At 37.6% G+C, this 25020-nt stretch overlaps 2 protein-coding genes across 14 annotated transcripts in view; one reads left to right on the plus strand and one right to left on the minus strand.

Moving 5' to 3' along the window:
• The window catches only part of LOC112459080 (serine/threonine-protein kinase S6KL), a 96630-nt gene extending 83199 nt beyond the window's left edge, over positions 1-13431 (plus strand). Inside the window, exon 9 of the mRNA XM_025022999.1 lies at positions 13096-13431. Within this exon, the coding sequence (XP_024878767.1) occupies positions 13096-13227 (132 nt within the window). The 3' untranslated portion in view covers positions 13228-13431. The remainder of the gene's footprint in view (positions 1-13095) is intronic.
• Positions 1-25020, minus strand: part of LOC112459078 (phosphatase and actin regulator 1) — a 210325-nt gene that overhangs the window by 39413 nt on the left and 145892 nt on the right. The gene's annotated exons all lie outside the window — the stretch shown is intronic.

The raw sequence follows: 25020 nt of genomic DNA on the forward strand, positions 1-25020 counted from the left end.
GGTTTCGTTTTCGTGCGGTCTCTTTACCTCTAACCCCTGATCAATTTTATCCGCGACTACTAGAGCCCGAAAGAAGGCAAACCGAACGGTTCACTCGGTGAAAATCGACTAGCGAAAGGGACCGATGAATTCTCGACTAATCAATCGATCGATTCGGTAATCCACGTGGAAACCATGACGAGGGAGCTTCCATGAAAAAATACATTTTTTCCGTGATTAAATTTCAGACTGCTAATGTGACGTAATATATGTATAATAGCGACACTGATAATACGGTGTGACGCTGTTTCGAGAATGCGAGCGCGATGAAATGCGAACAGCAGGAAATTGTGCGACGATAATATAGTAACGTTATACAGAATTAAAATTCGAGGATGTAGGCGCGACGTAAAATCGTGGCGACAGAGACGATGTTAAAAAAAAAAACTTCGCGACAGATAAATGTCACATGAATAAAGAAACAATATTTTTTTAACAATATACCTTTTCACAAACATTTCAATTTTATTCGCAGTTTATTTGATGGTTCGCCCGTATCGTACCCATATCACGCTATTTGCCGATGGGTGTTCTATATTGATTCATATCATGGTGCAATATATACCGTGAGCAATTGACTTGTCACGAGAAAGATAGAAAGATGTAGCGTTATTTTAACAACAACAATGGTTGCGCAATCGAAGTAGCTTTGCAATGGAAGTTTAAAACTATCACCAGTTGCGCGCCTTAATAACGAATGTCGTATTAAATTGATCGTTACACATCACGAGATAAGAAGCGTAATGCTACAAACTGTATTCAGCGAAAAACTTTTAATCGCGCTCGGTCGTTAATCCTACTGTGCTGACGAATAAGCTTCTTTCAACGAAACGAAGTATACGAAACACTTGTTCCATTTCCCGCGGTGGTCTTGATTTAAATCGGAACATAATAATGCGATATTCGCGAAAAATATCGAGTGTAAATAAATGGATTTTCATCACATATTTCTCACGTGAAAAAGAAGAATCTGGCTCGAGATTAAAAGTTTTTCCCTTCTCCTCTTCTCGTTTTTGTTGGTGCGAGATTAAAGCGCTAAAACCTTTCTAGAAATAAGATTGAACTTTTTGCCGAGTCTAAAGACGTCTCTAATTACGTGTAGCTCGAGCTGTTATTATGAAACGATCGTTAAAACTAAAACAGGACCAGCGATTTCGCAGAAAAACCATTTTCTAAACATCAGAAACCATTTTCTGTACATCGTTATTAACCGTTATCAAAGAAATAAAGATATATATAGTATTATTACTGCGTGAATGATTAAATTGTAATCGATAACACTAAAAATAATCTACCTAATAATTCTTAACAAATACAGCTTTCACTAAAGTAAAATAAAGTTAATGTATAACCAGAACTTCTATAATTTATTTTCGAAAATAATTTTCTCGTCGTTATTGAGCGCTTTATCTTGTTTCAAATATATCCAGGATTAAGAGTTCTCGATCGATTGAGATTGTTTGCAGGGTTGCGAGCAATTTCAAACTTTTCCATGGAACGTTACATAGACGAGCTACTGGAATTTGCATCGCATTCTCTGCAAAAGCTGCTCACAAGTAGAAACAGACGTTAACGCACAAAGAATTCGGCTATCGAAATTTTTCACGCGTTTTGAATGCTTGCAATTTATGTTGCAACGTTTGGGATTTGCTCAAAGTATGCATATAAAATTATAATGTGTCGCTGGGGTGTGGAATAATACTAAAATGTAAGCAAAATGTGTGCATAATCGCCCACATTCATGTTTTTACATCTACAAGAGTATCGTCTAAAAATCACGATATTGCTTTTAAGCTTATTCATATATCGCGTGCTCAAGAACGAAGCATGTTAGGTCGCTCGATATTCGCGAGAATATTAAAAACGGAAATATTTTATATCTCTTCCGATCTACGAGATGCATCGAGCTGATGTGCAAAATTTTGATATTGTTCGTAGAATATACCGCCGTTAAAATTGTTTATGAACTAGTACGTTTATATTAAATTACCGATGTCAGCCACTTTTCATTTATGAAACTTTAATGTCTTTACCTACATCCTCGTCACGCTTTCGCGTTCTGTTTACGAAAAATACGATTTTTCCTTCATGTATGTGTGAAAACTCACTGGAGATTCCTGCCGAAAGTTTCGCATGTGTGTCTGTTTGTTGCGACAAAACGATTAAATGCGGTTGAAGATGATCGAGGGTGATGATATGCAGCGTTCCCTTTGATGTTAATTAGTTTCATGCTAATTACATTGCACAACGATGATTTCCAACAGACAACTCCGGTGACTTTAATAGACTGAACATGGCAGGTGTTAATAAATCAAACTTTAATAGCTTGTTTCACAAGCACAGCGGATAATAAAATAAAACTCACATTAAAAAGCAGATTTTACACGAAAATGAACTCCTGATTCTTTCCTCCGATGATTCTCGCAACGCGTTACGTGAAAACGAAAGTCAGCACAACAGAACTTGAAGGACAAGACTGCGCGATTAAAAAAAAAAAACAATATATATCAACATTCGCTACACACAAGGCAAAAAAAATTCATTGACGTGTCGCGAAAAATAAGCAAAGCTTATCCCGCGCTGTGATTTTGCTAATTGCGCGATCTACTTTAGGTTCTCGATCGAGCGACCTTGACGAACCGCCGTGTATCGGAGGGGGTCGACCCGCGCCGGAAGTGCGAATCGATCACCAGTTGCGCGCCTAGGTTGGAAGCGATGAAAGTGAGCGTATTCTTCCCCGTGAACGAGGTGCGCTCCTCGCGAGAGCGTGCCTCGTACTGATGGGTCCGTTACTACTTGCGCGTCGCGAGTCCCAGTAGTCGAAGCCGGCTGAGCGCGCGCATCCCCCCAAGTAGTCGCGATCGCGGCTGCGCGTACAAGTAGTAGAAGATTACTGCGGCCGCTCCAGCGCGGCGCGCTCGTTCGGCGGAAAGACGTGTGGGCGTTCGGCTGGCGGCTGGTGGTTGCAAAGAGAGACGCAGTGGGGATTGCCAAAGGATGGAGACAGGGCTGGACCGTTCGACAGATATAGTGGACAAATTGCACCGATAACTTTCGACGAATCTAGCTGGCCGAATCCAACCGGAGAAGCATCGCGCGTGGTTTGAAAGAAACTAAGATTTATATCCGCAACGTGTATTGAAGCGGGCTTTATCTAACGGGAAGAATAATAACCAATGTAATATAACAAAACGAAAATAAAGAATAGAGTTTTGCCTAACGCTAAATTTATATATGCATATTATATAAAAGTGTCAAATACATTTCAAATAATGCGAAAATCCGTCGCATACACATATGGACAAAAAAATTATTATACTTTTTTAATCTGAGAAAACCTTTTCTTTTGTTTTTTCTTTGAAAAATTTCCAGAATTGCGCGTGAGCCTTTATTTCACAGCGGAATGAATTATCTTACTGCGTTATGAACGATATCTTTTTATTTTATGGATACGTTGCAAAATAACGGAGAATATAAACTCTGTTTATTAATACTCTACAGTATCTTATTAACGTCTCAAGAAGTCGTAAATAATAATATTCTTCGACATAAATTTTATGCGATAATGTCTAGAAACTTATAATAGCTATGCTTCATCGAGTTTCATGATAAACGTGATATTGATTCCTAGGACGCACTTATGGCAATACTTTATAGCAATCGCAACTGAAGATTAAATAGCATTCGAGAGTTCAATTTGATCCTCATTAATTAATAAATTATAATCTTCGTATTAAATATATCGTAGAAATAATTTTCCGACGTAATAATTTTGCGTCACTTTATTACTTCCGTAATGAGTGATGCGTTTCAATTTAATTCACTCTTTTCTTAATGTGATATTATTTCATATCCAATTATAATTACGATAGAAATAATATTTTGCGATTTGCGAAGGAGATTTTCTAAATGTTATTTCTCGAATATTTATACTCGGCGGTTCAGTATCGCGATTCTACTTTTACGATCATTTTCACTTGCATATATATATGCATTGCGAGATTATAATAAATATTTTGCTAGTAATGTCTACATGTATTAATACGCATGTCTACATGATTAATGCGTATCATTTTTATTAATATCTATAAATCTCGATGAATTGTGCATGTAGTTGCAATAATTAATGTGATGCAATAATTAATATCCGAAAGAAAATCTGATTGTAAGCTTTGAGAGTAAATAAGCGAGCAAAAGAGAAAATAAAATGTTAGAACATATATTTTCTTTTCTTTTATTATCTCAATCAGTTATGCTTGATTACTTTCACATAGCGTGAAATAAAATTTTCAATAAAGATACGTATGTTTTTATATACCTCGATAATCTACGCGTTATACCGTACATTTCGTTAATATTAAATTTTACAGTATATCTTTTCTCAATATGTTTTCACGTAAAACTTTCTTCGAAAAAGAAAAGAAAAGTTGCAGTGCGTTGTACGAGCTCTCTCGTCACGATTTTAAACGTACTCTTTCGAGTTAGGGATAAAATACGTGCACGATAAATAATGAAACAGATTCCAATATGTATATGTGCACGTGGCCAGTAAGCTGAGGTGTATGGATAGTCCGTACCCAATAGATATATCAAATGTGTGAGCTTTATCAGAAATACGTGGATTATATAATGTAAATATTGCGATTGTGCAGATATGCCCGCGGAAATGCGGCTGGGAGAATTAATCAGCGGTTGCTCGCTACAGCTATTGAACGATTATGTTTTTGTACAACAAATATCGAATAATGCAGATAATTGTAGCTAGATTGTCACTATATGATGATACCCGTGAGATAGCTTTCCATATATATAAATAATAGTCATAATTATTATTACCGAGTATCGTTTTCATATACGATAACAAATATGAATGTTTTCCCATTTTCAATTAATACTCATTTCATCCTATTTTTTTATTTGAATAAAAGGTTAGTTAGTTACTCATAAAATTCTAGTTCTCCATAGAATAATCTCTTACATAATTGTTTTTTGTTTAATTTAGGAAATTTAATATTCATGAAATGTACGGTATAACGCTTAGATTATCGAGATATATCAGAATCTTGTCATTCGTTCCGCGGAATTAAATGCACGCGCAATTCTCGAATCGACGCTCCGAAAGACCAGACGAATGGGGCACCACGCGACTATAATCCATGCCTGTAGCCAGAAAGAGGAGTAGGAGAAAAGGGAGGAGAAGGGAGATCGCACGAGGGATCGAGGAAGACCGAGGGATCGCCGTAGGGCGGCGGGGATAGGAAGGGACCGTCGTCGTGCAATCCGCTATTCGTACCCCGGGCAAGGGAACCGATCGTTACTGGGGAAAACTCGGGTGGCGGTGGAGGGGCCTTTTCATTTTCCGAGAGGGTGCCGCCGCCGGCTGCTGTCTAGAGGGAGGGAGCCGCGCGAACGAATGGAATGGATGAAGGTAGAAGGAAAATTCGCCGTTCTGAGCTCCGGATTGAGAGACGCGAGGAGAGAAAAGAAAGAAGAGAGCAACTTTTTCTTTCTCTCCACGATCGGGATCCATGCTGTGGTATCAGCAGTATCAATCGTTATTTTTTTTATTAAAAGACATAAATAAAGAACGAGCTTCAGCTTTTGATATCCTGCTCCATAACACGTATTGTTCTTATTTTTCATATTCTCAAATTAAGATTCTTGTATCCCGCTTTCATTTTTCCTTGAATATTTATTGCACACCTACAAATATAAAAACGTGTGTATATATGACTTGTAAATGTATGCGATTGTCCGTAGTGTATTGAGCTCGGGTCCGTGAGTTTGCTAAGCCCATATATGACTGTGCGGATCAGTCATCCCTGCGGAAAGTTCAATCATTATATACCTCCTTTGTCCCCTCCAGTATCTGTTGCCCCCAGATAGCTACGCACGCTGTCTACTTCAGTCCATCAACATGTATAGATCATGTCGGCCGACTTCATCAAGGTCTGTCGACCTTGGACTCCGATAACCGGCAAGCCGGAAGGTGAGAAGGCGCCGAGACGCGAATAACGCGCGGGAGAGTGGGCGCGTGTCGCGACCGACTCCTCCCGCGCATTTACACATTTTCACTGCTGTTTCCACCCAGCGATGATAATATGATACCTATTTTATGATGTAAAATGCGCCTCCTTCACCTTGAGATGCCACGAGCTATAATATTTCAAAGAATAATATTTCACAAAACGTTCATTAGATGAAGCACAAAATTACAATAAGATGCGGTCCTATCTAATAGCGTTTTTGAAATCCTACGTCTCTTTTTTTTTGCAAACGGCTCTAATAATGCACGACGACTGTTTACGCAATGATATCGAGTAAAAGTAGATGCGCGACGCTTCAGTATTGCAATATTGAAAAAAGATAAATTTACAGATCTCACCCGAGGCAATGTTTCTCGATTAATGGTAACTTGAAAGACTTTCTTTCGATCGTTGCTATTGAAGACGCGAAAAAGCTTTCGCGCGAACGGGAATTCTTTTGAGAATGAGCAAAAGTGAAAAGTGAGATTGGTTTATGGGCCTCGCTGTGTTTTACGAGCATCAAGTGCGAATAAACTCGCTTCGGGAATTCGATTCACGATATCGTCCTGTGAATGACGCGTGACGGTCCATTCAAAAGTTGTTTAGCGAACATAAAAAAACTGCTCTTTAATTACATTGCTTAACACCTTTTTTTCATGTCGTATTTTTATCGCCAATTAATACTGCGAGATGTTTCAAAATATTGCACAAAAGGGTCACACACGTGTGTTACATTTTAAAGAGTATGTAGTCGCATTTAACCTATTAAAGTAACTTGTAGCCAGCGTTGGTGCACGCAATAAGGTAAAAAGGAAGTTTATTGGGTTGACTTACTTACGAATCGTCTGAACGGGTAACCATTTCAATTTTGTGCAGCCAATTAGTAGCTTACCTAGTCTACCTCGACTATAAAGAAACATATCCAGCGCTGTCGCGTATAAGCAATTTCCGGAAAAAACCTCGTATAAAATAAACGTATCGTAAAAAAGACAAGTTTATATACTAGTCGTAAAAAAAAGGAATGGGAGGAAAATAAATGAATGTGGCCGCGCGAAACGCGACTCGACTTGATATGAATCGACCGTGCTTGAAACCATCTTTGAGCAAATGCTCCCGCCTACACATTTCTAGATTTCATAACGAGAGTACCGCGACTGAATGGCTCGTTAATTAAAGTGCCATCCTGTCATCACTTCACCTCAGTCTACATATACGTGTTAAGTTTGTGCGAGCGATATCAATTGCAGCGTCGATTAAAAAAGCGAGGGACAATTATAATAATCGGGAAATTATAATTCAATCAGCTATGCGTGTTATAGTTTTATTTCCTATATTTTTTCTAGTATATGTTGAACTTGATTTGATATGTAATTTTTCCAAATTAGATTCTAATTATACTTGGAATAAATCAATTAACAAACCAACCTTTATTAAAGTTAAATCTGGAAAAGTTAGAATTACTAGATGCGATTACTTTTTTTTGGAAGACAAAATCGGTACAAGATGCCATGCTTACTCTATCAGACATCATCATATTTTTCGGTCGACAAAGAACTAAAACTACGTTTCTCGCTATCACCGGAACAATTCTCGAGACAAACGGTGAAATGTTTCTAACGAAATAAATTTTCCATCGTGGGTGAAAAAATTCCAATATTCTACACAGTCGCCTCACGGAAAAACAATTATCCGGTTGCCATCGATATTCGCCGCTCTTCGTGAGGTAATTAATTACTTTATCTCGCGACGGGCTTATCGATGCAACTTTTCTTACGCTATTATCGGACATTTCTCGTTTGGCAAAATTCTGACGCTTTTGATATATATGCGAGTTCAAAATACACGAGCAATAAGTAATATAAAACGGACCGCAATCCTAAGAGCAAAACGGATGTTTTGTTTTTTATTTCAAATGTGACAAATTTGTTTGTTCAGCATTTTTCTCATCTCATGTCTTATGAATGCCGTGTATTTGTGTAATTTTCTTTGTAAACTTTTCCCACAAACATCATGTATGTATGTTAATGTTTGTTACAGTTTCTGTAGTCTCGTTCGTGGATGTCGTTCATGACACGTGTATAGCCCGTAAAATAGCAACAATCCGGATTTCGTATGTAAATTCGAGAAAAAGAGAAAGAAAGAAACAAAAGTTATTTCGAAGTAAATAAACTTTAAATAAGAATACATTTCATTGCTAGTTTGCGAGAATAAAACTTGCGCAGGAGCAATGTCAATGAAAATTAATTCTGTCAGAAAATAATTTCCAGAAGGAAACTCAAACAGTTAAAGAAAAAGCATGCGCTAAAGGTATTTCTCGCGGAACAAAAATTGATCTTTCTAATATAAAAAAAATACTCTATTAATATATATATTCAATTGTACTGTAATAAATATTATGCTAATTGTTTCTTTAATTACCATTGAATTTTTGTTGCAAAATTTATCCGAATCCATCTAAGGTTCGTCTGTTACCTAATTTCTATAAAATGTATCAAATATTAAAGCACATATGTTCATAAAAACGAACTACAAACAACAAACACGATCGTATTTGCATTGATTAAGTGACGTCGTCAAAGTCTAATTTTTTTTATTCTCTATAAATGTTACGTCAAGAATACCAACGTGAATTTCAGTCGTACTCAGATTACTTTTCCAAGAGCAAAGTGGCTGTTGAATTTCCCCACGCTATGCAGATAAGCTGCGGGAGCAAAGATGTATTTATATAATGTACTTATCGGTCTCTTTGATCTTTCTGCGATACGAAATTTTACGCGAAAATTCACGAGCTCGAACGGAGAAATTTTTGATAATCCCGAAGCGGCCAACCAGAATTCCCCCTTGGGCGAGAGCGCATTTTCCGCTTTAATACCGGAATTTCGTTTCGCCGCAACGTAGTCTCGTGCCGCGATTACCAAATGTTTTATTAAGCCTGTCACGAACTATTTTATATTATATTTTCCCCGAGAAAACTGCAGAAATGTGAAATAAATGTTGGAAAGTTCAAAACGTAATGTAACGTTGTGTAACATTTTATTATACTAAGATAGGTACGCTTCAATTAGAAAATAATAAAATACTTAAAATTGACTATCGCTCTTTTCGTCAGGAACGATAATTACGGCAACTAATTCGGCTAATTGAGATACAACCGCAACGAATTCTAACAAAACATCATGAATTTCACAAAAATGTTAAGCACGTGCGCGTGCGATTATACGGTTTTTATCTACGGTTGAAAGGGAGGGTAAAAGTTCGTTCCTTTAATGCCTGACAAATGGAGATATTAAATAAATACCGCTCTAGACCCATTATAAAGTCAAGTACGATGAGGTCCATTAAGATTTCAAAGAACCGCTTTTTCTTCATTTCTCTACGCGAGGCACGTGACGTCAAGAGCGCACGTGCTTTGGATCCGCGGTGGGCTCTACGCAGAGGTTCACGCATTGACGTAATCGCGCTTTGTGAATAAATTTAACGAAAAACCCGCTAGTGGTCGCAAAAGAGTGAATATATAACGTATAAATATTTATACGACGATGAATATATATGTATACGGCAACGTTCGAGTTTCCAAATATTTGCACATTTGGAATAGGGCTTACACCAAATTCTCATTAGCAAATTAAACTTGAGGTTAATTAAGAAGCCAGAAGTTTTCGTACTTACTTACTTTACATCTTCTCGGTGATAAATATAAGCTTCGATTTTCAAACGTTAGATAACTTCACTACTGAACTTTCCATCGAACTATCGCTACGGAAATTCGATACTGAAGCCGTCTAGAAGTCCGTGCTTGAAAGGACATCCGGCGGGACTGCACTCTCCGCACAGGGATTTAGTCGCCCACGGCTACGAGTCGCGAAGTCGCACGGTGAATGTGTTTCGTATTCTTGCGCGAGTCGATGACGCTCAACACAAGAATTGCACCAAAATAGCGTTGCGACACCACGTGAGAAAACGACCGGTTTCTTGTTTATTGCACCCACGCCGACTGTCGTTCATGAATGGTTATTCGCGTCGAAGATGAATGAGTCCGCGATCGACAGATATCCCGGTGACATCGCGATGTTTGCGCGAAGCCTTTCAAAACGTCACTTGAGATTCGTTTCGTCGTTAAATCCTTACGGTCTCACTTGTAAATTTTTAAATGGGATTATAGGCAGAATTTCGCAAAACTGAACGCACATGCAGGAAGAAGAAACTGTGTAATAAGTTTGATTGTAAGTCATAATCAGATTTGTTATAGGCCAAATGTAAAACTCTGCTTTAAGAAAAAGAACATGATAATATTACAATTTTTAATAATTTGTTTTTAATAGGGAGAAGAAATCTGTGAGAAACTCGAAAGAATAGTTAATTGCACGATACTATATAATATACTAACATATTTTATTTATAGCTTGGACATTACTTCGCTACGAGCTTATTCTGATGTATCGATTATTGTTATTTTTCTCTAATTATAGTATTAATAAGCACTATCCTGTATTAATAAATAATTTAAAAGAATATAAAGTTAGTTAGCTTTGAAAATTGACAAATCGATTGAATTACTTTCTTGCTCGCAATTTGTACAAAAACCTATCCTACCAATTTCAAACGCGTCATCTTGCTGTAATAAAGTATTGAAAATCCTTAAAATTGATGAAAGGCTTTGTATGCCGGCGAATCGAAAGTCACTCAGACGAAAAAATTTGGGAAGACGTGCAATCCTCTTGCAACCGAAATACGGACAAGGTCAATCACTACTACTGTCGCTCAACTATTATATGATTCCACCCTTTTAAGCTTTGATGTCCAACGGAACGCTGTCTATTCCACGGCCTGTCTCTCTCATCGTAGTTGTCTTCCTCTCGGAACTCGGTCAGGGTTGACATCAGCTAAATTTCGCATTTACAAGCCTTTGTAAAACACGATGTTGTCAACGATATTTCGCCCACATTCTTTATTTCTTTAAACAAAAGGCGAAAATGCATTTCTTTTGCGGACAATAAAATTCATGTAAAATATCCAATAATGTTTTCTCACGACTTGGAAAGAATCATTATAATCTTTAAGTATTTAGGTTTTTCGAAAATCCAATGTTAAGACAACAATTCTATTTCACTGAAAGCAGAGCATTAACTTTCTTTGAAAAATATTACCAATTGTATTATATTCACGCGTTATTACATTATTGCAATGGAACTAAAAGCTTCGTTGAAACAGCATGCAAGTTTGTACAGTTTACATTTCTGTCTAATAAATTGCAATTACATAGATGCACGATAAACGTCAAATGGTTTGAGCGAAAATAATTAAATAATGCCTCTCACGTATAAATACTGGTGTAAATGCATTTACTGATCCCGACGTGGCAAAAGTTAGGAGCAGTACGCGACGAAATGACGAACGTGTCGTGAATTGTGTAACCGAATCGTATAATTGCGGAGGAGTATCGTTGATTATATTTTCCCTGGCAAGATAGACGTGTACGTGACAGCTTGTTAAATGGAGATAGCGTAATTAAACGTATGATTTATTAGTACAGAACACGCGTCACGCGATTTTATTCGAATAACACGAGCGGCGCCCGATTGAGGTTGTCCAAATATGTTGCACTAAACGAATCTCCGATTGTGAGCGAGCGTTTATTTTATTCTCAAACAAGCCGGGTTTTTCTTCACACTATTGCCTTGACATGCACTCTCGCGCGCGCGCGAATCCAAATATACGTAGATAGAATGTTATCAATTCAGTAATATCTGTCCTGCACATGCAATCAGTTCCGGGGATTTGAATTTTGATTACAATGTATAATTAAACTCGGCGATAATGAACCACCATGATACTCTAAATAATAAATACCTGATTCAATGATCCTACAATTCTTTAAAAACCACGTTCGTTATAATTAAATAGTTAAAAGTAAGAAACGTCCTTTTACATTTATTCTGTTTTTATACTTTTAGAAATAAATCAGTATCAGTATTTTTTTAAATTAACGTGATAAGTAGCACCCAGATGTAAAGAAGTGTATTCGAAAATAAATGTCTTTTTTAATTTAGATCTAATTAAATGAAACCGAGAGAAATAGAGATGGCCGTTCTGAATCGAATGACACGTATTATATTAAAATAAAATTCGGGCAAAACCCGAATATCGTTTTATCCGATTTTATATCAATGACGAAAGGGAAAAAAAAATATTGAGGTCGCGATTGGTTCTGCCAATCAATAGTGTGGCATTACGAACATCTATATATCACGTCATTTCTCTAATCTTTGCAACTCCTATTCGACGTTCATTCTATTCGATCCCTTGCGATAAACTCGTTCCCTGTGTACCTGTGTTCTCCGACTGACCAATCTATACCAACACGAATACCTTCTATCTTTCTTCGGTATTCCAGTAATCCAGTACATATTCATCATCTCCAAGGACCTCCAGAACGCACGTACGAGCGTGTACCTGCAGAGGCTGGCCTGCTCTGATCGATCACTACTGCCTCACTACTACTCACTAGTTCCCCCTTGGAAGCGATCCAAGGTGAAACGACCAACGGCCCACTAGACGATTTTTCCTCAGTGCGTCACTTAATAGAAAAGTAATGCCAATCTCGCGTGTTAACATTACGATTGTATAAAACAACGCAATGTAAAAAGTATATTAAATGAACAATATTTGTCTCGGTTATACATTCTCTATAGTAAAAAAATAAAGAAAACAGGATGCGAGATCTTACGTGTTACATATTAATTTGCGATCTTAATTTTGTATGTTTTATCCTTTTTATCTCTGCGAACGGCAAGTTAACGCTCGCACATTATCGCTTTAACGTTCAACGCTTTAAGAAAAGAAGACGTTACAGATTTGTAATGTCTCGTTGGACATAAAATGATGAACGTGCAACGTGAAAACGTTCATCTCTCACTATTACGGATCTCGTTTACAGCCACTTTACCCTCTTCGACGGGGTAGGAAATATTGCAAAGAAATTGTTTGCGAAACCTTGACATTCTTTTAATTCCTCATCGATCTTCCGTAGGTACCGCCTCCACGGAGTTTCTTGCGTGAGTGCTTCGCCGCGCGGTCTCAGCTGCACAGGACATATAAAAATTCAGTGGAGGAGTTCCAATCGTGTCGTGCACAGCCATCCTTTCTACAATACATGAGCTAACGCCGGAAGTATACAACATCTCAATAGAAAGTTTTCGCTAAAGTGTAGGCGAAATGCGCGAGATATCAAATCGACATCGGATGAAACGAGGCAGTTATTTCGCCATCTAGAAAAGAGTGGAAACCGTGGAGATTCGCTCGCGGGAAAATGCATCGCTTGAATAATTGTTCCATCGAGTCCGCCCACATACGGATGAAGAGTGTTTTCCGAGACACTGCACGTGTGAGCAACATTACTTATATTACAAACGCAATAATTAATTTGAAAAACAAATTACATTAGTGTTTTAAGCTTTCAGAAGATGGTAATTACGTTGATGCAGTCTCCATCTTCAGCTATTATAATACAATAAAATATTTTCATAAAGAATTCCGCAAAAAAAAAAAAAAAAAAAAAAAAAAGAAAAAAAAAAAATAAAAATAAATATCAGTAAACATATTTATGTAAAATAAATTAAAAAATGTAAAATATTGAATTTATATTAAAATATCTTAAATTTATAACAAAATCCTCTCTCTCTCTCTCTTCCTCTCTCTTTTCTTGTTTCCTTGATAAGAAATGAACATCTAAAATTTAAAAGAAAAGCGGATGCATTACACTGCGAAGATGCAGAAGTGCGGTAAAAAAATATGTTGCTAGCGTACTTGCTCTCGACAATCCGAGAAAAAAAAGCGTAAGGGATTTTTTTCTTTAGCAAATATTTATGACTCTTACAGTTACGGGAGAAAGTCTAAATGTTTCGTTAACGCAAACATCTTGTGAGAGGTAAAAAATGTAATGCAGAAAGTTATATAAGAAACATATCTCAACTTTTTCTATTATATGTGACTTATGATCGATTACGCTGCAAAACTGAAACTAACGTGTCATCTTATGAGTGTCGCACAAGAAACCGACTGTCACTAACAAGATCGAAAAACATGTGACGTCGCCGCAAATTAATTTTTAAATAGACGGGAAACAAATGATGCTCTTAGTAATCCGAGAAAAATTTATACCCAATAATATCCAAATGCTGAAATACTTCGAGATGTGAAAATTTAAAATGCCTATAAATATAAAGATTACCGAGACCAGTAACGGAAACATATTTGTCCGTTTGTTCTTTTTAATAACCGTTAATGATAATTTACACTGTAAAATTATAAATAAAAAGGCAAAACTGTTTCAGTTCACATGCATTTTAATTTTGCCGGGTTATTTTGTCGGATAATCCCGACGCTCAAGAGAAAGAGAAAAGTTTCAGAATTGTAAAGACCACACACACAATGAAATTTAGAGGGATTCGCCATCTTTCTCGTTCGCCTTCATTGTCGGAGCACCGAACTTATGGTAATAAGTTGATGGCATGAGGCAAAGTTGCCGGGGTATCAGCAGCTTGTGGAAGGAACAAAGATAAGAAACCATCATCATGCTTTGCGACCGCGAGAAAGTATGCACGAAGATGATAATATGAAAATTCGGTCAATGGTGATCATTTTTTTACTTAACGATATTATCTTCCTTTCTGCTTATCTCCTTCCTAAAGGACTATCTTATCTCCTTTTAAAAGAAATTTCTATCTTGTCATCTGTTCAAAACTTATAATAAAAAAAATATATGATAAAGAAAAGTTGTAGTTGTACCTTTTCATGCTACATTTTCAATCTTATGAGCTTGATATGATTTTAACATGATGATATTCGTTTTCTTGAAGATATCGTAGAAAATCGTTTTACGGTTTAAATATTCGTTGATTAATTTTAAAAGTACAAAGAAGAAGAGTGACTATTCTTTTCATCTCTGTTTGTCTCTATCTCTTTACAGAAATTATCTGTCATAGATATGGTAGCTCATTAAAATTGAAATTGACACTTCAAATATCGCGTGAAGCGATGAAAAAAGAAAGAAAAAGGACTGTTCTAAAAATTTATCAGAAATGAGTAATCATCTTCGGTCTCCATTTGGGAAGACACTAAAATCTGCTAATCTGAGTTCTTATATATTATTCCCTTCCTCACGCGGATTTCATCTGCTTTGACCTGAATATGTCACTCGGCAAATCTCGTTCACATATTTGCTAAATCCAAATTTTCCAACTTTAATTAACGTACATTAATTATGAATTTACAATTTTGAAATATTCGATGAAATATTCAACAGGGAATCATGAAGACCCTTTAAAAATCTTTCGAGATTAATTATAATGCTGGATTCTGTATTAATTATTAATCGCGCGGGTGCTTCCAAAAAAGACCACTTATACAGCGTGCAACGTGACCGAGTAGCTGTAAACGAATACCGCAAATCACCAGTATCTGACAAAAACGCGAAAGGGAAGTAGGGTGCAAACACTGGTGGCCGGACCGCGAATTTTCTGGTTCCCGAAGGTCAAGACCTCGACCTCCATTCGGTTCCTACATTCGGTCGTCGGGGCGTTTCGCGGGGATTCTTGCATCGATTTCGGCAGATGAAACTCCACCCAGTCTTTCTAGCGCTTGCGGGGAACAAATTGAAAGAGAAGACTAACTAGTGATGGATTCGATAAAATTTTTACTTGCAATTTTCGACCAATTTTTTTCTCGAATCACAACCATAATTTCATCAATAATCTCTTATCAATATGAGACACAACCTTGTACTGTTAAATCATATCCTACAGCATTAATATCTTTTTTCTCACAAGTACAAGGAGATATACATATATTGTTCTACTTAATTATTTTCATATTATTATCCTAATGTTTGTTTAATTACTTTTAAGTACTTTTGTAATATATGATATTAGATCATGTCATCCATAAATGCCTCAACTTTAGTTAATAGCGAGCGTGAATGTGCGTCAATCCCATCACTATAGGGATTGTCAGGGATATTGCGGCGGAAGTATCGATAGCGACATCGGGAATTTCGTTTAGAATTCATGCCCCAATTCATAACTGCCTGTGCTTCGTCTCACGCTGGCCTATTGAATCGTAGATTGAAATCGGTTCGTGCAGCCAGCGTGGATACGGCCGGCAATTTTGCGGTCGAAATTTCGTTAATAAAATATATCAGCCCGTTCTTCACTGTTTGAGAGTTATCCACGGACGGCGGAGAACCATCGCTATCGCTGGCATATCTCGCTGGCACGAATACCCAAAGCAATTAACGACCATAAACTACTATAATGTACGCGATAGTTGATGAGGCCAAACAATCGTAATAATAGAATACAATAATAGAATACAATCACTAATTTTTCAGTTTTTAACTCAACTTTTAATATTTTTAATATTTCCATTATCACAGCATCAATTCTTGTATTTTTTTAACGTATTTTAATATTTTATATTATAAAAAATTTATATTTTCTAATAATTTTTGTATAAAATAAAAAGCAAACGCACAGACAAGTATGAATGGAATACAAACAAAAACAAAAACAGCGTTTATTTTCGTTTTCAAGTTTGCTTTGTTACAAATCCTATAATACCCGATTGTCAGTTTAATTGGCTCAGTTTCATTGCTCATTATTACGGGATAAACCAAATTTGTGACCGTGAAATAAATCAGCAGCAGTAGGCGGTCTGACATATATTTCGCTTCTATTTACGTGTGTAAGCAGCCCTCAGATAGGAATGTAATTTGCATGCCACCATCGATTTATTCCGAGCCTTACCCCACGCAGTCCTCGAAGGCTGGGTTCTCCAGTTACACCTCATTTTCCTTACTCCTCTAGTTCCACTCGCTTAACAGACGTACGATCGTGACACGTGTACGCAGATAGAGAAGCAGTCGAGATGTTTATCGGGTGTGCCAAAATCCGCGAAAGATGCACGAGCCCGAGAAAAATACTTTTAGTTTCAACAATTCGCAACCCAAATATTCTTAACACTGAAATTTTCAACTTTAGATTATATTATTAAAACGCTAAATACCAATTTTATAAACGAAAATAACGTTATTTTCAATCTGTCTATTTTCAGTCAATTCTGGAACACCCTGCATATACCACGGGAAATACGTGATAGTCATCGAAATCCGGAATCGATCACACTGCTTTTCCAGCGTGTAATGGGAACATGGTTCGATTGATCACCAATTCAAATATATCTTTGTTTGATATTGGCCAAATACTATAATAATCTAATACTTTCTCGACGGTAAAAAATAAATTTAGTTATAAATTCAAATTTTAATATATTACAATTCTGTACTACCGTTCCCTATAAAATATAAATTTACTTATTAAAAGATGATAAAGATAAAAGCGACAAAGTTTGAACAAAATTATTTAAACTTTATTTATACATTACTGCACGTATTTCTATCTGCCAGTATAAAAATAAAATATAATGTTCAATAATGATAGCGTCCAATAAAGCAAAGTTCAAACTTCAATTGGATAATTTGCGATTTATCGCCCATATTTTTACGAGAGATAGCAAATCATAAATTATCCAATCCAATCCTATAAATTACTTCAAGTAAATGTCGAGAATTTGTAAAAAGTATCAAGCGCAACAATCAATTTCTTAATGGAAATTTCTTTTATTTAATGCGCTTATTAAAATCGCAAAATTTGGATTTTGTCCAAGTTCGCGTGATAAATTCAATACTACAAAAAGAGGTAGTTTAACTACTTCTGAGTTATATTTACTGCAGATTAGCGTGAAAATTTTCCACAATACGTATACAATTCAACGGTTTTCATTATAGCGTTCTGAGACTCTTAAACGCTTCTTAAACGATTAAACGAGGCGCACTGTTAAGTGTTTTGTTGTCGAGTAAGTTATCGTCATATCTACGGCTGCACAGAGTTATTACGAAAGTTCACTATCTTTACCAGACACGCAACCGGTCTTCCGTCGATGCGAGAATTTCCAGCAAAGTTGCCTCAAAAATCACGGAGTGTTTATCAGAACGACGAACATAGCGGATAAAAGCTGACGATAATAGCGTGCTATTGTTCTCCTCCCGCGAGGCGAAAACTTTCGGCAATATGCGGGAAAGAGTTCTGCGACGGAAAAATAATGACGAGAAATACGAAACTGAATTTCGCGCTGCTTGCGATCCGGTGGTTTGCAAATGATTATCACGTAAAAATATCTCTCATGGTCGTGTGCGTTTAGCAGCAAGGGAAAATTATCGCGTAGCTAACACTCGAATAAACGATGCCAGGCATTCGATCTCCGTTCGATCCGCAAATGGCATTTTCGCTCTCGGGGGATTAGAGCGCTTCCCCAGATAATACACGCCGCGCGCGTTAATTCGGGTGTAAATAATCCGTCTGAATTAAATCTCGATTAGGCGCGGATTGCGCCCGTCTATATAAGCTATAACCCGTTTATATAAGTGAGGAGAGGGGGGGCTCGTTTTAAAAAGATGGTCGCGATTTCACACACGAAAATGCGAATGTCACGAGCCATTAATTACACGCGAGCATTAAGCAAAATAAACGGTCGCGCGCGGAAGCATTTTCTCTAGCTCCGCACGCGTTGCAAGCCCAAGAAATAAAAAATAATATTAGATTTACGATTGCATCGTGCAAACACGCCGGCACGCCGCGGCCGCTACGTCCTCGTTCGAATTATTAATTCAACTACACCTGGCAACGGATGGCGCAAACTGGGCATTACGATACAATTCTTCTTGCGCGGCGACGTAATGCAATTATGTCAGCGCGGTTTAAATTGATTCATACGCGTGCTAAAGGAAAACGGTCTATTCTGTATTCGCAGGAGTATCAATCCTATTGAGCTGGAATCAATCGAATCATGTTTCACGACTTGGAGACAAAAGGACAAAAATGTTTTATACTATAATAAAAAAATTTTTTTTAAATATAAACATTTCTCTTCATTTTTCTCCGGAGAAAAATCAGAAAAAATTTATCTCTGGAACAAATCAATTAAAGATCTTCCAAGTTTTTCTATAGTAATTCAATTAATGCCAATTAATACTGTTCCATTGTGATTCGTTATAAATGTAATCATAATAAAAAAATAATCGAGTTTTTAATTACGAACAGTTTCTACAGCCTAACGACAAACGAAAATATTTGTCGTTATCCTTATATTATTTTAAGCTCTCGATCCCATCCCAAATTCTTTCCTTCCCGTCGCCTCGAACGTAACGTGTTTGCGCCTCGCTTTTTCAAGTAGCTCACCCTTTCAGGAACAAAGTGCTCATGTACCTGGGTGTCCCGTAATGTCCGGAGACAGCGGCTAAACTAAAATAAACGATTATCTGCGGCCACCAAGGACATTCTGAAGCCTGATTAAGGCGATTTTAGGACGACGGATTAGGATTGCAGGAAGAAAAGTAAGTCGCGGAGGGTCGGCCTCGTCTCGAAGGTTGAACGTAACTGTAGCAACCTATTTTACGTGACTTTCGTCATTCGTACCCCGCGGGAGAGACACGGTATCAAGGAATAAATTTCAGATATAGAGGCGACGATACGCGGCCGATACAACGCCGATAGGCGGACATTTACGAGCGCCTGTGCGGATGTTTTTCCACGTGGACCTGGCTTGATTCACGACCGACTCCTCCTCGAATAGATACGTGTGAATTGTATAGGCTCGAGCTCGAAACCAGTCGATAGATTGTTTCTACCTCTCTTTTTTTTATACCTTTCTATTCTCGCTCCTCTCGGAGCGCCCCAGCATGCAATCGCTAAGTTGACGCTATTAATTGAAAGTTATATATCAAACGCAAGAATACAATTCTTAATTGGCGAACGTGGACACGTCCAATGCAGATCTGCGCTGCCTTTGCTACTCAGACATAAAGTATCAAATTATGGTAATGGATGTTGGTTTTCCCAGTATGGACGCTCAATTGTTAAATCACCACAAATATTACGTAAATAACAGTCCGAACAGGAAATAATACCTATTCAATCGCGTTAACCACAATGTACAACTGTCCGAACAATTTTCTATTTTATCGTGGGCCACAGCATGAAGATAAAGCTACGGGTTACCATTGCTATATATTTCGTCGACCACTGTACTATATTTTCCGCTTAGTTGGCGCTAAGCCACGCCCGTGTCCGACATAGTTTCCGAATTGCCTGCTCTATGCACTGTTCAATATATGTACATTAATGGATATGGCAATCGGAAAGTAGCGTCCCTGAAATCGCAATCTAAAATCTTTCGGCAGAGAGCGGCGATAAACGGTGCAGGTTTATCAAGAATAGTGCATCCGACGTGTTTTGCTTATGTACATTAATAGACGGCATGCAAAAAACATAGCCAACGCCTCTCAGAGGGCGCAATATGTTATAAAAAATTCTAACATGAAATGACCGCAAGATAGATGAGATTGTTAGTAATATCTTCTCGTCGCACGTCACGAGAGTGATTTATTATTTCGTTAAACGCAAATAATATTTACGCTACTTACATTTTTTGGCATGTACTTATGTTGCCGCGACTTTCCTCGTAAATGTGCATATTTCAAAAGTGCCTCGTATCAGTCACGTAATGAACTTACCTGAAATAAAGAAATAACAGATATTAATACAATGTTCATAAATACCGTTATACAATGATAGTAACCAATCTCAATTGTATGTGGTATACTGTTATTCAACAAGATGATTATGCGATTTAATAAGAGGAAAATAATATACGGAATCAATTTTCAAATGTATTTTCAATTTTTCGCTTCCCTAGATTCTCTAGCGTAAAATGTGTTTGCAGAATGTATATGACTGTTACATAATGCAACGAAGTTTCATGATGCGAGAGGATATAACATGAAGTTTCAATTTTCAATTTCATATCGTATTTTCATTTCCTTTCCATTTTTAGTATAGAAGAGAAAATATTGTATAACCATCTCGATTAAAAATCCGTATTATATATAATATCGCAAGTTTCGCTTGTAATTATTATAGGTACTTTCTAAAATTCTTATAACTCCGAGAAATTAATATAAGTTGGTTACATAACAATTAGAAAATGAAACAAATTTGATATGAGTATCATATCCTACGCGTGAAATAAAATTAATAAATGAATTAAATATAAAAATATTATTATTCAGCCACGTACAAATGGGAGCAGCTCGAAAAACGAAGGTCGAGAATGCAAGTATGAATCACAAAGAAAAGGGGTATTTCTTTCCATGGAATTTCGTAATGTCACGGCCAGTTATGCGGCGATGCATACCAAGAATTTCTCAGTCCGAAAAATAACTACCCTCCGATATCCTCTTCTTTTTCTTTTGTTCGCGAAAAGACAGCTGATGCATATCCGCTTCAATCGAGTACTCGTCGAATTCCAGCGATTAAATATCTACTACCAAGTTGAAAAGAATTTCGTCTCTACTGTGGAAAAGATTCCCAAGACTTTGTACAATGCGTGCAATATGTATTAATGCGTGATCATGAGAGTTCTCCTCTGATACTTATAATTATATACACGAAAGCGCATTTGATCGAGCAAGCTATTTTTTCGCGCCAAATGTGTGGCAAAAGTTTAAAAAAATTTTCTTGCTAACAAATTTTTCTACGTGATCTTTTAGTACATAATTTTTGCTTCCCTGTTTGCCTAATATTATGTAAAACATTGCGTGCGAAATGAAAGAAGACAATAAAAGTTAGCGTACAAACATTACAACTCGATAGTCTTAAGAAAGGTAAGCTAATTGTTTTTATTTGCGGAATTGCTCGAAGGAAGGAATAATTACTGTCTACGGTCATTGGATCGTCTACTGCTCGGCCGTTAAATTGCTGGCGATTGTTTACTTCCGCTGTGTCCTCCCATGGCTGAGCTGTATCTGAGCGTTACTACTAGAAGTGGCGCTCGGTTCAACGAGACCAATTAATTACAATTCAAGTAGATAGCAATCGAATCCATTACAAGTAACATGAATTACAGTATCGGGAGAGATACAAGAAAATAACAATTTATTCTAGTAAATCTAGTAAATACCCTTCTTAATTGAATACAAGATTTGATATCAAGTAATGCCAAATTAATTATTTACTTTTGCAAATGTAAGTTCTTATTATAGGCATAATTAATATTTTATTCTAGTTTGTGTGTGTGTGTATTTAATTATATCTAAGCCCGGGGCCAGACATGTATCAGATCACCGCATCGCATCTGATACATGTCTAAACCCGGCTTAAAATGCTTATTTAATAAATGTATATCTATATGTATCAAATATCGAATAAATGTTTCTCTGAATAAATGGTCTTTATCATCCTTCACGAGAAATTTCCAGATATGTATCTTTAAAGATAACTGTACCTATAATTAATTGCAGAGAATTTTTGCGAATAGAAAAACTGAGACGTACAATTAAAAGAGATTTAGCGTCCGTTATTAATGTCCCAAAACGAAAAATGTTGATGCGAGCAAGCGGGAACGCGCCGCTGTCACGGAATTTTCCCTCATCGCCGCGGAGGTGCCGATTTTCGCGCTTCCCGAGGCGCGAATCTGATCGTTTCTCCGCGTGCTTCGTCGTCACGTCTCTCGCACTCTGAAAGCATCCAGTCGTGAAAGTTCTCTCCGGCATTTTATTCTGTCGGAGTCGCTGACAAGCGAAAAGGAGAGAGCGTCGTGACGGCGACGGAAGCGTCGTTCCATCCCGCGGCGAGAAACACTTCCTTCTTAGACGGGGTTGCGATCACGTTCAGGAAGCCCGAAAGCTCTTTCCTTCTTTCTTTCCTCCCCCCGCGTCCCCGGTGGGTGCCACCCACGTTCCACCAAGGTTAATTTAATACAAAAGCGACGAGAGATCTTGTTTCGAGATTCCTGCGTGCACTCTCTTTCTCCTCCTCGGTTTTTCCTTGGCTAGAACCGCGACGGCGGTGCTCGAGAGTGCCGAAAGCACTCACGACAGTCACGACCCACTCGCGAAGTTCCCATCTCGGTTGCGGTTTCGCGATTCGTCGTTGAGATATGTCCTTACTTACTCTACTCTTCCGCCGCGTGTGCATGCGCCGCGAGATGTATTGTGGGTATTCATCGCGTTCAGTGCAAAAATTGCGCACCCCGTACGTTCACGAGGGGAAAATCTTAAATCAACGTTTACGACATCTCCTGGAGAATGCTGCGGCGCATCCGAGACTGCTGCACCGCGTAATGCGCATTTTGTAAGATAAACGCGAACAAGATTATTTTATATCTCAAATTGTTATTTTCGTTTATCGTACAAGCTTGGAGGCCAATAATATCTTTTTTCATTGAGAATTTTATAAACGCTATTAATTCCATTTCTCTCGCAAAATAAAATTTAATCAGAAAATTAATTATCAAATGATGTAAAAATATATCTTTTTGATATTTGACGAATTTAAAACACGTATCTGTATAAAACATGTACTTTATTTCAACAAATATGTAATCATAAAAATTATATTCCTAAAAATATATAGCATCAAGCTGACGGTTTTTTATTTTTGCGACTAATCTCTCTTTATCTATCTTTCACACATTTTATTTTTATTTTTTCTTAATTCTCTTAATCTCAGATTAAAACTCACTAGTATACGCGTACCATAAAATCGTTTTACCTTGGAAGCCAGATTGCTCTTCGAATAAGACTACTAGCATATGATATCACGCGAAATTCACTTCAAGCCAATTTTACGGAGATTTTCAGGGAACGATGAGAATGTAGGTTTCTTCGTAGTTTAAGTAAAGGGAATTCAAATGATGATGGAAGAGATAAATAAATAGATCGGTCGGCTCATGACACGCAAACGTTCCATATATCCAAGATTAGCTAGTGCAACGGTTGTAGAATTAGTCATCGGCAGAAAGTAGATTTCCAATTTCGCGCAAGTTAATGAAGAATACGAACAGTTTACTCTTAATCGCGATAATAATTTGCGCCATTATTGCCTTTATTACGAACGTTGTTACGTTCCTTTCTCCGCCACAAATTCGTCGCGATTGTTCGAAACGCTCGTACGAACTTACGAAGCATGTAGGATTACACGTGTTTCATATCTCAGGATTGGCAAGAGACCTAGTTCGTGTTTAAGCGCTATCTCAACCAATATTATGTATATATGCGTTCCACCTAGCTCCAGGCAAGTTGGAAGTTCACACCCGATGTCTGGGGAGATTCCAGATGCTAAACATCGTGACGATTCGTGCTACAAGGTACGATGCAACTTGCATGTGGCGTGATGTTTAACACAGTTTCACATACGCGATTTACGCGATTTACAAAAATAAAAATAAAAAATAAAATAAAAATACCGTGGAAACCCCAATTCTGAATATTTCGCTGCTATATAGAGCTCTACCGCGCAGCCTCGAATATTTCTACGGACCGCTAACAAACTAGCGGGCGAAACAGCCAACTCAATAACCTAAGTAACTTTTACTAAACGTAAACATTACGAACGCCGCTCGAGAGATTAATGTCGAGGGTTGGCACTACCTTTAGCATCTCTCATGGACGATGCAGGGAGTTACGAGTCTGTGGAGGCGTGCGCATTCTGTTTAACTATCGCCCTCGTTTTGTGGACGCAGGGTGCAGCTGTATAACTGCGACTGTGTGTGACTGCAGACCCGTGACGGTGCAGGGCTCAACTGTACAAACGTGCATACACACACACCGTTAATATACACGCACGCACATATAATACGCGGTTCGTTGGAGTTGCAATTGCATGCGCTGCATGGACGCGATAATCGGAAAGCATTTCGCCATCCGTGAAAAGACAACCTTCCTCCCTTTGCCCGGTTTGCCGCTCGATCAACCTCCCCCCGTGCATGAACTCCCGAAAGTCGACAGAGAGGTGTGCACGCGCTACGTCGGGGCGAGATAAACCCCGGAATGATGTATTATGCT

This window comes from Temnothorax curvispinosus, unplaced genomic scaffold, assembly GCF_003070985.1.
Source record: "Temnothorax curvispinosus isolate PA1 unplaced genomic scaffold, ASM307098v1 QBEX01009517.1, whole genome shotgun sequence".
Classification (NCBI taxonomy): domain Eukaryota; kingdom Metazoa; phylum Arthropoda; class Insecta; order Hymenoptera; family Formicidae; genus Temnothorax; species Temnothorax curvispinosus.